General features: G+C 47.9%; 1 protein-coding gene across 15 annotated transcripts in view; it reads right to left on the minus strand.

The window, feature by feature from the left end:
* PITPNM2 (phosphatidylinositol transfer protein membrane associated 2) overlaps positions 1 to 15,579 on the minus strand; it is a 115,952-nt gene that overhangs the window by 4,664 nt on the left and 95,709 nt on the right. For 11 of the 15 annotated variants that reach the window (XM_031592622.2, XM_090120799.1, XM_031592626.2 and 8 more), the window contains 9 exons: positions 9,099 to 9,263; positions 7,613 to 7,816; positions 5,704 to 5,852; positions 3,400 to 3,516; positions 3,086 to 3,202; positions 2,582 to 2,730; positions 1,739 to 1,888; positions 1,466 to 1,649; positions 337 to 465 (listed from right to left, as the gene is read on the minus strand). In XM_031592622.2, coding sequence (XP_031448482.2) covers positions 337 to 465; positions 1,466 to 1,649; positions 1,739 to 1,888; positions 2,582 to 2,730; positions 3,086 to 3,202; positions 3,400 to 3,516; positions 5,704 to 5,852; positions 7,613 to 7,816; positions 9,099 to 9,263 — 1,364 coding nt within the window. Of the gene's footprint in view, positions 1 to 336; positions 466 to 1,465; positions 1,650 to 1,738; positions 1,889 to 2,581; positions 2,731 to 3,085; positions 3,203 to 3,399; positions 3,517 to 5,703; positions 5,868 to 7,612; positions 7,817 to 9,098; positions 9,264 to 13,575; positions 13,726 to 15,579 lie in introns of all 15 variants that reach the window. The other 4 variants (XM_090120802.1, XM_090120800.1, XM_031592628.2 and 1 more) reach the window with 4 other exon arrangements.

Consider the following 15,579-nt stretch of genomic DNA (forward strand, 5'->3'; position numbering starts at 1 on the left):
CTGTTCTTTCTTAAAGCCCCTCAGACACTGACAGGCCACTTTCAGCTCTCCTCAGAGCCCCCTCTTCTACAGGCTGCACAGCCCCAGCTTTCATCCTGTCCTCGCAAGGAGATGTTTCACTGTTCAGGTCATTTTTGTGGCCCTCCTCTTGACTCACTCCACCAGATCCATGTCTCTCCTCTACTGAGGGCTCTACATCTGCACACAGTAAGCAGACAGCAAACACCAGCTCATCATCCAGTTCTAGGGTGCCCAAGTTCCCATTGTGTCCCCTCCAATGGCAAGCCCATGGTTTTTTGGGCAGCACCTGCAGGGCTCAGACCAGCTGGCTCCTACCTGACACTGGCTCTGCAGCTTCTTGGTGGGTCGGCCAACAATGTAGATGTGTGTGGGCGGGAGGCTGATGGAGCTGTACACAGAGATGTCCTTGGTGGATCCATATGCCGCATGGATCCTCATGTGGAGCTGCAGAGAGAAAAAGCAGCACGCGGTCGGAACATATGGGCGCTCCATGCTGCTCAACAGGCAGGGTTTGTTGTTTTTTAATAGCATTTGTGGGAATCTTAGGTCAATAACTTATGTAAGTTCCCAGCTGGATAATGCATCGCTGAGCAAAGCATTAATTAACAGAGCTGAGGATGTTTATAGGCCAGAACAAGAAGAGTAACAGCAAAGCAGATCTGCCCTTGCTGCCTTTCATTGAGGTCCACAGGGGGCAGGGATGGTGCACACTTGGCTGCCTGCTTGTCAATGAGGGAGAAGAGAGCTTTGCAACCCCCTGCACAGCCAGCATTAGCACGCAGCGTTCCCCTCCAGTGGCCGTGCTGCCACATGCAATACTGCTACTCAGTGCTGCAGGACAGAGGGAGAAGGACAGGCAGCAAAATATGCTGCCTCTGAGGGCACAGAGTAAAGGCAGCCCCTGGACAAAGCCCTCATCAGTGCTATTCAAGGCAGGGCACACATGCTCCGGATGCTAGCAGTTAATCCATTTGTCTGACAGAGAAAAGCTTGCTTTATCCAAACGTTTTCTGAGCCTCTGTGCAGGGTGACGCTAAGATCTCCCTGGGGCTGAATGTTTGGGAGATGCTCTGCGCACCTCTCCGGTTTGGGTGGTGCAAGGCCATTCCCCATTCCCTCCAAAGGGCACCTCAGAGCAGGTTACACAGGTGAACAGGTGACTAAAGCACCTGAGGAGGGAAGGGGAGGCACTGCTCCCTCTGTTTCACTTGGCATTCAGTATTGGAAGAACCTGTGATGAAATGGAACAGTGCAGAGCAGAAATGACACAATTTAACAGCATGGACAGTTTGTGGAGAAATAAAAGGATGAAAATAAAATGAACAGAGATTAATCTTCTACTGCAGGCCACATTGCTGCCAAGAGACTGGTGCTGACAGGGGCAATTGGATGAGCAGCAATCTCCACCTGTGCTACGGTCATATTTCAGCAGATGCAGACTTACATCTGTGATGAGGGATTTCAGGAAGTTGGCCTTGTGCCGCAGTGGGTCGTGAACGAGCCCATCACAGAAAGAGACGATCCCATGGGGGAAGTTGTGCTGTGCTAACCACGCTACCACCCTCTGCTTCTGCATGTCGGGGCGGCCCGTGACATAGATAATGAGGTAGCCAAGGTCTTGCCAGTGCCTAGAAGAAAATCCACAGACCCATGGATTACAGACCTAGTGCAATGCTATGGTCAGAACAAACCAACCATCCCAGCCCCTGCTGCTCACCTTACAACGTCAACTGCTCCAGCGCGGACTTTGGGGTCGCTGCCCATGATGGATACGCTGGCAGCAAAGGAGCCATCGATGCTGAACACCACAAACTCTGTCCCCTTTGGCAGAACTGTGATGTAGCTGTCTGCATATGTGTGGTCACCCCTGGAAGGGAAATGGGTACTTCCAGTCTTTGATATACAGAGGTTCTTTCAGAACGTATCTCTGAGTACTGAAGTGCACCACAAGCCTTGAGCAGCACCCAAACTTGTCCCAAAGCCTGTAAGAGCTATGCCACTCTCAGTTACAGCAGTGATAGACACTGCAGGAAGGACAGTGTGTTAAAGTGTGGCTGAAAACTGTGCTCTGGAGCCTTACAGTCAGTGTACTTCAGTGACTCAAAGTGCCAGCAACCAGAGCTCAGCTGGAACCTCTTGGGCTGTAAATTACCCTGAGTACAAAGTACTTTCCTTCAAGGACAAGTCTATATCATTTAAAATACACTCAGTTGTGCAGTTTTGCAAGAGACAGCAAGGCCATTCACCTACAGCCGCAGAAGGCCTGCTTCTGCAAGCAGAGCTCAACTACCATCCTTTTGGTAATGTAAGAGGCAGAATAAAACACAGACCTTCCTCTTACAGCTGCAGAGCACAGCTTTGTTCCTGTTTCTAGCAAACCAGGTTCTGATCACATTAAAAAATCAGAGCTGCCACACAAGGAGGGATCATATTCTAGGTATCAAGTTTCTCTTCTGTTATGGGTAACAGGTCTATGGCTTTGTCATGCAGCCCACATGGCATGTTTCAAACCTATTGTATCCTGTCACAAACTAAGCCATGGCCACCCAGGGTACCTCACCTGACCACCATCTTGACGGGGTACACGCCAATGCCCAGGCGCCGGTTCTCAGGGATGACATAAGAAATCCTGCCACTGCTGTTGCTGATCTCAGTGTCAAAGTAAACCCACTCTCCTGATGGTGGCTGGGTCATGATGTGAATGTCCACCTGGAAAGACAGTGAGTCTGGGTCAAACACAGCACTGAAGACACTGACGAACAGTAAAACAGGCGAAGGGTGAGGGCCTTCCATCCAAGCCCCTTTGGCCTGAGTCCTGCTTCCACCCTCTATGCCTTGCTAGATCTGAGCTGAGAAGCAATGGAGCACTGCAATGCAGGGATGAAATCTGACCTTTGTGCTCAGTGCTGGTTCCTGGTAGAAGGCACCACACAAGCTGAAGCAGGGGAGCCTGGCCAAGGGCAGCAAGCCCAGGCAGGCAGTGAGGGAGCACTGATCAGTGCTGCCTGTCCCTGTTCCCCATTCTTTTCAGCACATGGTGCACAACCCCCATAGTAGATGGTACCTTTTCTCCTGTGAGTGTGACCATATCTAATGGACCGTACATAAACCTTCCGGTCAGGGTCTGGGGCCCATCTTCATTAGCAATGGTGTCATTTATCCGGTGGTTGGCTGTGACATTCTACACAAGTCAAGAAGGAAAAAAGAAAAAAGCAAAACCAAAGGGTCAGTTCCACAAATTCACTGATGAAACAACCCACAGGGAAATGCCAAACGCAACCAGGCAAATCAGAGTGTGGATTTCTCCCTCCAGTTCATCCACAGCTCTCAGCCCCTCTATGTGACAGTGCTCCCTGCTGCTGCAGGGGCAGCCCTTACCCGCAGCTTCACGTGTGTCCTCTTGCGCAGCCACTTCTCGCGGGGCTTGGAGGGGGTGAAGACAGACACCTCCTTCCCATCCAGCTCCAAGACGCTCGAGTTCTCATGCCTCATCACCTGTGGGAGGACAGAGCCCACCAACAGATCAGTCACTTGCACAGTGCCTTTTCTCCTGCCTGAACTCCCTTCGTCTCCCCAGCCAGCCCTACCAAGGACAATGCCTGGACAGAGATGGCCCAAGTTTACCCGCTGGGCATTTGGTTCATCAGCTAGTAGGTTTTAGAAGTTCCTCCCATAAGTAAAGGGAAAATAGTTTTCTTTTGAACTAGCAAAGCCTGTGGCCACCACTGCCTTAATCCTAGCTGGGATGCAGGTAAAAAAGGAGGGTGAGACTGCCAGGAGGCACAAAGCGGACTCAAACACAGCAGGAAGAGCTCTGCAACAGGGCCCTGCCCTTCCTCCAGGCATTCACTAATCCCACCTACATTGCTCCTACTCTCCCCTTTCCACTCAGAGGTGAACACCTCAGATCTCAAAGGCTAATCGGTATCTCAAAGGCTGGGAGGTGACCCTGCAAGAGAACTCCACAACTGGCAGTAGTCCTTAGTGATCCTGACCCTCCAAAATAGTGGAGGAGACTCTTATGTGCGGGCTCTTTTACACAGCTTGTGTGGCCAGCAGCTCTCCAGCTGCCCAGGCTGTGGTAGTCTGGCACAGGACAGCTCGCTTTGCAGAGCTGAAGCTGTTTTAATTCCAGGAAAACAGAAAAAGGACGCAGGGAAGATGTGCTTGCTGGGAAGGGATTTCATGGAAATCCAAGGTAAGCAGAATAACAAATTCTACTGAAAATTATTTAGATCGGGAACCTATTCTGAGTCTCATTTGGGCTTGTTTTAACAAGAGTCAGTCTTTGAAGAATAAAACTATTCAACAGTTTTCTGCCTTGTCCAGAGATTAGAAACAAGTCCTTATTAGGGAAAGAAGTGGCTTGGCATTCTGTAAGGACAGCAAGAGGACAAAGAATGTGAAAAATTAGAATTTCAAGGCAAAAATGAGCGAACAGAGACAGGCACCAGAGGAGGGGGGATGCCACACCACAGAGGCAGTCACCAGCAGGCTGAGAACGGATGGAGAGCAGCAGGATATGAAGTGCCACAGACCCAGGTTTGGGCTAAACCCAGTGGGGCATTTTGTATATGACTCTGTGATGATGTTCCCACTATGCACAATTATAGGGCTCTTGCTCTCTTTGTCCCCATTAGGTTAAGTTTGATGTGGTTTCACAGCAGCTAACCAGCAAGCATAAATCTTGCTGAATTAGATACAGCCAGAAAAGAAAGGGTCTCCCTGGATTACTGCTACAGCTCTGCTGCCTCCAGCACTGATATCTCTGCTGTTTATGGTTCCCACACAATTCTGAAAAGCACTGAAAGAAAGTTTGCCAACAGAGTCATAAATAATTGAATCTGCAGTGAAGGAGGCTGAGAGAGAGTGGGGACAGCTTAACAGCTGAGCTAACACAAAGCAAGCCCAAGCACCGTAGTGGGCAACACTCCTGGTTTCAGTTTTCTCTATCTCTATGCTCCTAAGTACCTTTCCTGAAGGAGGTTCATACTTTGTAAGGCATAAAGCTCCCCCTCATCTCCAAGGAGCTGAAGAAAAAAATATGTTTTAGGAAAAAACATATTTTAAACAGTAAATTGAAGTCTCAGGCCAAATTTAGGCTGATAGAGTCTGAGGCGTCAGGCTCCAGAAACTCCCATTTAACTAACACCAGGAACACTGCTTTGTATTAGAGAAATGAAAACTAAATCCCCCATGGTAACTTAGCCAAAACTGAGAACCCAGCCCTATCTACCAACTCATGTTAAATTCATGCAAAACTTCTTCAGTTTTACTATATTTTTTATATTTATACACCAAGAAGTTTAAGTTTCAGACTAGAGATCCAAAGTCACACACACAGAACAGCTCACTTGCAAGAAACAAGAACCATCATCTTCTGCCGCTGGGATCTGATGGGAAACAACCCCAGGCTCACTCCAAGGCTCCTTGGTCAGACTGTCTAAAATCTGCTCTGATAACAAAACCTGGACCCAAACTGAACACATCAAACAGCATATGTCCAATAATTTTGCATGGCTCTGCTAGCAATACAGGTTAGAAACAAAAAGAAAGGGGAGAAGATGGACCTGCGGCAGCAAGAGTTACGGGAATTACAATGGGAAAACAAAGAAGCCCCCTCCCCTTTTTTCCTTCCCACAGCAGAAAGAGGACCCAGGGGACAGCAGGGGTGGGGAGGACCTGTCTCAGCAGGAAGGAGACGACGTCTGTGGACTCCCAGTAGCTGGCGTGGAAGAGATGCGGCAAGGCGACCGTAGGGAAAGCTGTCAGAGCGTCGGGACAGTAGAGAGCGTAGTCGATCCTTTTGGTTCCCCACCACTTGGCAGCAACTGGAAGCAAAAGACCTGTTTAGACAGAGCAGGTTTGGCCACATGCACGGGTCTCTGCCCCAGGGCTCTGGATCCTGGCACCAGGTATGGGGAGGTTGCTCCCTTGTTGGTCGTACTGTTAAGAGGCAACAACCAACCCAGGGCTCAGTGCCTGCCCAGACCAAGGAAGGAACACGTGGGAGCAGCAGCACTTGAGCTCTCCTTATTTTAAGGAGATAGGAAGGCACCAGAGGGCAGGTATTAACTGGCTGCTAGTTCAGACCCCAAGAGAGGAACCCAAGGCTCAAATTCAGCCTGGGAATTCCTGTGCCAAACTAGAAGACAAAACACGTCTCCTCTGGAGATAGGAGAGGAAGGATGTGTGTGTATTTTGCCCACTGCAGCATGCACCCGGATCATCTCCAACCCTGCTTCAAACTCCTTCACCAAGGAATGAAAGACTTCAGCATCCAGATCTTGGCCACACTGCACAGGATCGGAATTCTGGGAGTCCATGTAAAACGTGGAGTCCACCACAAGGCAGGGTGCTATGGCATGTGCTGCCAGGACTGGCAATCCCCAGCAAGTCCTCGTTGCCCTCCCAGGCTACCAAACTGCAGGTGGCAGATGTCTGGCCTCCTCAGGAGCACAGGCCATGAAGAAAGCATCCAGAGGTTCTGGTACTCCCCTGCACAGGGGACTTAAAAATACACTGTTTGGGTGGGCAAGGTTAAGGAAAACATAGAAAAAAGTTTCTTCCCCCAGAGTCAACAGCTCAGGCACAAGTGAGTGGCAGCTGTGATACTCAGGTGGGACACCATCACACTGCAGCGCTGCTCTGAGCTCTGCCCACATGCACATCCTTTCCAGCTCCATAACAAGCACATTTCAGCCCAAAGCCTCCAACCCTGATGGCAGTGGAGTCCTTGACTCCTGCACATTCCAGCCTGGAAGAACAGCCATGGAAAGAGAAGATGAACCTGGTCAAGACAGCAAGAGGAAGAGCTGTGTTTGCATGCAGATTACAAGCTGGGGCATTGACAGCCTTTTTCCTCAAACCTGGTTTTCTCTGTGACCAGTTTTTATGGACTTCCAGGAAGGCTGACAGAGATAAGGTACAATCCAACAAAACCCTCTTATTAAAGGAAAGCTAGTTGGTGATGAACCCCAATGATGAACTTAAATAATGGACCCAGCAGCCCCTTCCGGAGAGCTGCTGTATCACAGCAAAGCATAGAGACTGACAGCATCAGCACATCCCTGTGCCCAGCTCTGGTGTGTCAAATGCCCACTGGAGACAACTGGGGGTCATCTAATAGTCCCTGAGTTTCTGAAGAGGCTCCTCCTGAAAGAGGAGGAGGACATTGCTGGATCAACAAGGCTTTTCCAGATCACACACGGGCACCTCCTCGCAGCCACTTCTGGCTCCCTGCCTTCCCAGCTGGCAGCTCCTGGTCATGTCCCATCCTTTCACTTCTCATGCAAGTCCCCAGCTTGGGTAACTTCAGAGTCTTTGCACAAAGCAGAGAGGATTTATTCTTTCATGCTCAAAAGACAGTATGAGGGCAGTGGAGGCAGAAGCGTTGCCCCAAAGCTTTGCCTAGAAAAGCTCCTGCCAGGTGTTAGCAGTGATATGACTGTCCTTCGGAGCAGAGTGACAGAAGTACTTGTTAAAATGCAACCAGAAATTGCAAGTGCCTTGTGAAAGCAGAAAGATTTCTTGCGAAGTGTGACCACTGAGTGAGAGAGGAGGTTGGTTGGAGTGTGTCTCTCCAGAATACCTTTTCTGATGTCCATGTCAGGTATCCGAAGAGCACAGTCTGCATCCTGACTTGATGGCCCTTTGGGTTTCCTTCCCTTTGAAGGGACTTCGTGTTTATGCTGCCTGTGTCTCTTGGATGAGGTTTGGGTGGGGGATTTGTGAGGGAGTGCGAGTAGGGATAGAAGGCTAAACCCTCTACAATGGTTAAGGTGGTGTTTGGTTTCTAAAAAGTAAAATAAATACAAAAACAAACAAAAATCAAAACAGGAATCACACTTAATACAGCACACATGCTGCAGGCAACCAGCTCCATCCTCCAGAATCTCCTGCTGAGGAACAAAACTTCCTTTGTGCAAGGGCAAGTGTTTTCTTCCTGCAGAGGTCATCTCAAACAGGACAGAAGCCTCTGCCCAGTGCCCACAGCCTTTCAGCAGCTCACACTTTCCTTGGAGCGTTATTAAGCTCGGTAATTAATTATGAAGTGAGTCATTCAAAGCCCTGTAATACAGCGTGTTGAGAATGGAGCATCACTTAAGTTTCTCCCACTTTCTGGGGCAGAAGTACAGGATGAAGTCTTTGGTTTTTGTTTGGTTTTCAGCAGTCCCTTAGGACTTGTGCTGTTAAATTCACACTCCAGCTGAAATAAGAACAGGCTGAACTGTTAGCAAAGGCTGCTGTTCCTTATGGTATTTGCTAGAAAGTTATACAGGTTTTTATTAAAAATCAAAACCATTATTTTCTCCTCCCTTTGCTCTGAGACACAGGTCAGAACTCACTGACTCTTGGAGCTGCCCTCTAGGCTGCAAAAGAGCTCAGTTTTCAATGCCACTTAATGAACAACCTGATCCCTTTTCCCACTTCCAGCGTTATAGAAAGGCTGACTCGTCTCCTGCTTCTGTGGATCACATTTACTGATCAGCATAAAGCTGCACACCACCCTGCATGATAGATCTAGAATCATAGAACTGTTTGAGTTGGAAGGGACCCCCAAAGGCCATCTGCTCCCACTGGCTGCAGTGCACAGGGACACCCCCAGTGCTCACAGCCCCGTCCCCTGACCGTGGCTGTGTGCAGGGATGGGGCACCACCACCTCTCTGTGCAATGCCTCAATGCCTTTACTGCACTGATCTTGACTTGTTCTGCCAGACTCAGCAACAGCAGTGCACAACCATCCCTTTGGATCAACCCTCACCACACACAGCAGCCAAACAATGCTCAGAGTTATCAATTCTTATTATTTTGAGCCATTTACACCACGATCTGCAGCACAGTCCAACATGCATAAGGCAGCACCGACCCCTGTATTACCATCTGGTTCTCCAGGGCAGACGGTAACACGCAGTGCTATGACAAAACCAGGTGAACGATTTTTTGTTATCAATGGAAAGCATACCCCAGACAGACAGACGGACAGACAGAAGCTGCGTGGCTCTGACCTGGAGCAGGCCAGCTCAGGGTGTGGTGCTGAGACAGCAGTGGTGTCGGAGGGGGGTGAAACACTTACTGTTGGCTATGTTGGAAGCAGTGTAACTGTCTGCCATTCCTGAGACCTGGCTGGCAATGCTGATCTCACTGGCTCTCCGGAAGCCCCTGAACTGAGGGGCTGAAATGGGGGTGGACAGGGACGCGCTTTCCATGAAGACGGCACCATGAGACTGAACAACATCTGCTACAAAGTTGAAACAGGGAAATCAAAATATTAGACCAACAGACAGAGACTGGGCAAGATGAAGTCGAGAGGAGGAAGAGAAGGAAAACAAGGCCCGTAGATGCAAAAACCTTTCAAAACTGATCTGAATGAAAAACATTTCATCGGAGCTCTGGTTTGGAAAGACAGCAAACACCGCAGCAAGCAAAGAGGCATGCGGCTGGAGAGCAGCCTTTGATTGAGGAAAGCAAAAGAATTAGCTCAGAAAACCCAACCAAATCCAAAATGCCAAACAAGATAATCCAGGCAGACTTAAGCAGCTGCAACAGAAGCATGTGTCATACATACAGATGTGAATATATACAACTTATATATATCCACAGAGACAAAATAATCAGGGGAGGGAGAACAATTAAAAAACAACGTTTAAAAAGGGCTATTTGTTTTCTTGCAACATTTAGACTTAAATAAACATCTCCAAGACAGAAGTGTTAATACAAAAAGTACCAAGAAAACATTTCATGCCTGGCAGGGATTAAATCTGAACTTGTGTTTTATTGCTGATTGATACAGCCAACACTCATTAAACTGAAGTAAGGGCTATTGAGAGAAAGGAGTGCTGAGCACTTACATCTTCAGGTGGTGTTGGTGAATCGGGGAGCGCTCAGGTTCTGTGAAAACAGAGCTTCTTTTGTACAGCCTGCAAGCCTGGGTTTTAGAGTCCAACCTGAGATTTACCAAGTGTGCCTTAACCCTCTGGTACATCAATACAGAGCAGGAGGATTTCAGGTCACTCTCACGTGGACTGTATACATGTATCAGAGGGAAACGGACCTCAAATGTTCAGGACTGGCAGGCCAAGAGATGCTGGAAGTCAAGATAAAACCTCTGCATTTCAGTTTTCCCCCTCTACCAGTGGTACCAGCACCCACCCCTCTGCGGATGCGATGAGACCAAATTCAGTGCCTCTGGGATATCCCTGGATCCTGCAGTGCAGAGGATTTATTGTGCCAGTACCAAATGTATTCCATAGCAGGCAGCACAGGTGTGACAGTAACATGCACAAGCGAAGCTACTCACTACTGTTTTAACGTTGCCCATCTCTGCTGTACCTGAGTAGCAGCATCTGAACTTTTTTCAAGGCAGGGCAAAAGTTGCTGTCCCCCTGGGCAGCAATGCCACAGGGAACGTAAGCACATTTCTCCCCCACACCAACATCCTCCACCTATTTCAGCCACTTTAGATATCCCTGGGTTTGATCCCAGCATGTGGTTGACACAGGGCGTTTCTGGTTTATTTTAACACAGATCTTTTTGCTTGGGGCTACTGATCTGCTTCCTCCAATCTCTCAGTTCCCAGCAGCAGCGTCTGAGCCCACACAAATCCTGCTGCAGCAGAGGGAAAGAGAACGTTCGAAGCAGAAACCTGTACCCACGTGTTGGTAAGAGAGTTCTGTTCTCTGCAGGGAAAATCAGGCCACAAGCTGCTCTGTGTAAAAGCTTTGTGGACTGGATGATCTGTGCCACAGTGGGAGCCTGCCCTGATGATGAGCTTCGCACACTGCCCACGTTGTGCCTGAAAGGCCATTACCAGCATCACTTTCTCAGCACTTTCCTCTTTTTTCCACCCTTGCCTTGAGCTGCTGGCTGCCAAGGCTGTTACCAGCACCTATAGCCCATGTGCCAGCATGGCTTTCTTACTGCAGAAAGCACCAGCATGAGCAGACAGCTCAAGGACAGGCTGTACTTGGAGAACACAAGCCAAGCCAGGGGCTGGCTGCATTCACCCACACGGGGTAAAGGGTCTAGGTCCCATTGCTGGTTCAGCATCTACTGGCTGCATGAGCTGGGACAACCCTCTCAGCTCTCCAGGTTACCCCTGGCCTGTACACATTGTGAGATTCTTCTGCAATTATCCTCTTCCATCACATCACATGGGTGCCCCAGCACAGCTGCAACACAAATGATGACCATCAACTTCCCTGAACTCAGTCAGACATGATGAGAAGCTTGGCTTTGTCTGTACTAGGAAAAGTGCCAGGCTCTGGTTTTAGCCAGCATCAACCAGTGAAGCCTGAACTTCTTTCCTCTCCTTTAGAAATAAACATCTGTGGCCTGAATTAGGAAGCAGCTGGAAGACACACTGAAGAGCACCACAACAATGCTACTCAGGAGGCAAGGCTGGGCCAAACATGGGGCTGCCTGGGCTGATCGTGGCTCTGGCTCTGCCTGCGTATCTTCACAAAAAAAAAAAAACTTCCACAGCCCCTCCAAACCACCACAGTGTCACCACCACAGTGATTTTCACTTGTACAAAAATCCAGTCTGCTTTAGTGTCACTGCACTGCTCAGTGCAGCACTGCCTGCACTGGTGGCAGAAGCCTGCTTGGCTCTAGGGGATGGTGTGCAGTTCAACTGCAGCACTCCCGTGCCCGGCCCACCTGGGTTGCTTTCACATTTCTCCCCTTCCCTGTGCTACATACCCTCTGTCTTTGAAAGATGTCAGCTTATAAGGAGAAGGAGGGCCAGGAAACAGCAGGGAAGGAAGCAGGGGCAGAGAGCTGCCCCTCCGGCCAGGCTCCCTCAGCCCAAAGCTGCAACAAGAGTGACTTCCAGATGAAACACTGGGACACGACTCACAGGAAAACAAACAAACAAACAACAGAAACCTAACAACTTATTTCCTAAACTCTGTGCATTCTTTGTACCAATTCCCTGGGGCAGCACTGTTCTTGCCTTCCAGAAACCACAGGGGCTCTCTTTGAGAGTGACGTGAGCAGGGTGAATTGAGATTTTACTGCACTTCCAGAAGAGGTGCTATAAGAAAATAAACGACTCTTTTTTTTCCCTAGCTATAGATCTTTTAACATTCATTTCTGTGCTGTACTTTTTCGTTTATGGACTCATTTGTCAATGTCCTCAGTGATTGTTTTGCACTCAGCGAGCGGCACCAGGCCATCCTCCTAATGTACTGCTGGCACTGACTTAAGTCCTGGGGGTACCAGAGTGGCAGGTTTCAGTATGTGCTATTTGCTGTGCCACAGAAGCGGGGAATGCTGAAAGCACTCAAAAATACGTAAGGTTCAATAAAACACAAAAGCCAGCCAGCTGCTCAGCAGAGCCAGGCCTTGCCTGCATCAGTCACTGGCCAGCGCTGGGTGCTCTGCAATTGCTACCCTGAGATCAGAGTGCTGCTGTCCTTATGTTTTCATGGTTGTGGAGCTCCTGCAGAGCAGTGGCTGTACTTGTTGCAGTCAAAGCAAGCACTGCTCGGCCACATCGTGCTCTTGAAACACAGGGAAAAGAGCAGAGAATCTTCTGAAAGCACTGTCCTGACAGCAGGATGTATCAGATGACAGCTAAATGGCACTTCATCAGTGACCTCCAAAGGGATTAATTAATAGTACCAGATCCCTTCCCTCTACTTTGTTATGGAGCATCACAGCCAACATGGCAACTGCACACCTATCAATCACCTGCACCTTCAGAAGACACAGGGAGAGCCTAGCTGGAAGAGTCTGCAATGTTGCCATCCTGTATGACCACATACTGCACTGCTCATGGACAGCGATGGGCAGCTTGTTAAAAAGAAACAAACAAAATGACAGCAGAACTGGGTTCTCAATTGGAAACAGAAAAAAAAAACTAAAAAAGGTGAGAATGGGCATGTGACACATGGGAAAGAAAAAACTAAAAGTCTCATTAAGATCGCAGTTGTAGCACCAGCCGCCGCCAGAATAAATGAGGCCATGCAGCATTTACCATAGTAGAACAAAGCAAAACAAATGCACTGAACTTTGCATTTAAGGCAGAAGACAAGAAATTAACTGTAAAAAGCCAAAACACAGCCACCTCGGGGTCTGAAAGCCTCATTCGGTGTACTCAGCAGAGCCACAAGGACTGTCCAAACATGGAACGCTCAAATGGACAAAATCTGGTCTGACACAGCATTAATTAGACTGCTGGCCATGGCGCAGTGTGGCTGAGTGCTGGGGAGACTGCAGACAACCAGGCCAGTCCTGTGGGATCTGCACATGAGCAAGGCACCCAGAGACTCTGTGCTGCTGTGCCAAAGCCTCGTCCAGCAGCATTGCCACTACAGGAGGAAGAAATGAAGTATGTGGCAGCAGTCTCCCCTTCCAAACTCAGCACTGTGGTTCTGACTCATTCTTTTCCTGCTGGGTCTCCCAGACCCCAAGCTGTAATTTCACGTGGCACAGTCCGAGTCTGAGACACAGCATGAAGACTTCAGCTCCAGGAGGTAACAGAATGATCTCCAAAAAGCATCCCGAGAACCCAACACCACAGACAATACAAAAGTGTAGATTACACACACTCAGCAAAACCGGCACTTTTATTGGGAACATCTTGCCAATTCAGTACGGGAACGGGGATACTTGTTTCCATGAAGCTGTCCTGGTGCTGGGCAGCACCCAGAGGGCTACTTTCCATGAGGAGGATGGGATTGTTCTGGATTGTCTCAACTAGAAGCAGATGGGGAAAAAAAAAAATACAGAAGGACAAAGAACAACAGACATGTGGCCACAAAGTGTTAATGTACAAACAATTGCAACTGAGCACTTCAACTATGAGGAAACGGTCTTCAATGAAAGGACAACCTTCGAAGAGAGCAAAAGAAATGAAACATGGGTGGCTTTCCAAACAGACCCACATCAGAGAGATTGGCTGGTAGCAGATGAGAGCAAAATGATGGTATTTCAATGCCAAAAGAAAAGGGAGCCTCTTCAGCAGCTTCTTCCAATGAGCTAAATCCACAAATAGCCAGCAGACCCAGAGAAATCTTTTTACTATGAGGAAAAATAATACATACTCCATGGGAAGATTTACTTGAGTCAGACTTACAGCCTACACAGTGAAAAGCACAGGAGTAAGCAGAGATGTGAATTTAATTCCGCTCTGCGAGTTGATTGCAATGAAATGGGGACCCAACATTTAGTACAAATGGCACAAGGAAAAAATAATGGAACAAAGTCTAAGAGTCCTGGGTGGGGTAAAAAACAAAGCCAGCTATCTGCACAAGGAAATGCACACAGTGACATTACAGAACATTTTGTGCATAACTAATTGTAATAATTGAGTTTTTGAATTCCACATGATCATCAAATCATATACCTCAATTACAGCAACAATTAACTTTTCTGGAGCATTCTACAGTGAGCATTCTGTGTTATTAGTGGCTTTGCAAGCCATGGTCAGAACAGCCCTTCTAGATAATGCCTAAATCACAGCCATTTTTGGCTCTAATGGAAAGGAAGAGCCTGTTACTTTATGATAAGCAAATGAAGAGGTGTTGTTTTATACAGTCAGAGAATTTAAAGTTGCTTTTTTGGTCAGTTTTATTCGTCATGTCAGAGCAGCATCTCTTACAATAACACAGCTCAAACCTGGAAAGGGTTTTGAAATCACCCTACCCTTCCTATAGCTGAGCTAATTGCCATTTCACTCCTCTCCATTACATCACGTACAAGTTTCTCTCTAAACTTAGACACAGCCAACCTAACAGAGGTGCAGGGAGGCACAGTAAATAGTGAGATCACTGCTGTAGCACGGGATGATAACCAGAATGCAGGTTTAAGGTGTATTTTTTTTTTTTTAAGGCTACTTGCAGCTGATACCAAGAATATACACCCTCACAAATTTGCTTTCCAAGTTGCCACAGATTCCCCAAGCTGCTGTAACTGGACTGAGTACAAATGCAGTTGTGGGTGGATCCATTTTTAAGAAGTGTTGCAGCAAGATCTTTGCTAAATTTGACGAATGGGGTCTGCAGAAAGTATTTATTCGCTTTGCTAAATGCAGATTTTAGTTTATGCCTGTTTAAACAAATCAGACCTCCAGATTCAGCAATTAAAACCATCTTTAAAGATACAGATACACAGCAGACCATGTAAGTGGAAATTTACCAGAGTTTTAGAGGGGAATGAAAACAAACAAAAAACAAAACACACAATTCCAGTCTTCCTAGATGGTGGCTTTTGCATCTGACTCCAGTTTGCCAGCATGATTTCTTTTACAATAGCAAATCCTAGCTACTCTGTTGACTTTAAAGTCTTTGACTATATCTCTCCTAACAAGGGAAAAAAAACACCGAAACTGTCCTCCTTGCCCCAAAGCCCTTACTCTGGAAGGAACTAAAGCTTTAGGTGAAATGGAAAGGCCAAATTTAGTTTTGTGCAGCAGTTAAATTCCCTGAGAACTCCTCGCAATGAGAGCCTGCACTGAAATGGCAACAAACCATGAGAGTCTAGGCACAGAAGTGAAGTGAAGATGGTAGGAAATAGAATTCATTTTATTAGATCAACTGCAGGAGCACTGAT

This window comes from Phasianus colchicus, chromosome 18, assembly GCF_987193195.1.
Source record: "Phasianus colchicus chromosome 18, bPhaCol1.hap1.1, whole genome shotgun sequence".
Classification (NCBI taxonomy): Eukaryota; Metazoa; Chordata; class Aves; order Galliformes; family Phasianidae; genus Phasianus; species Phasianus colchicus.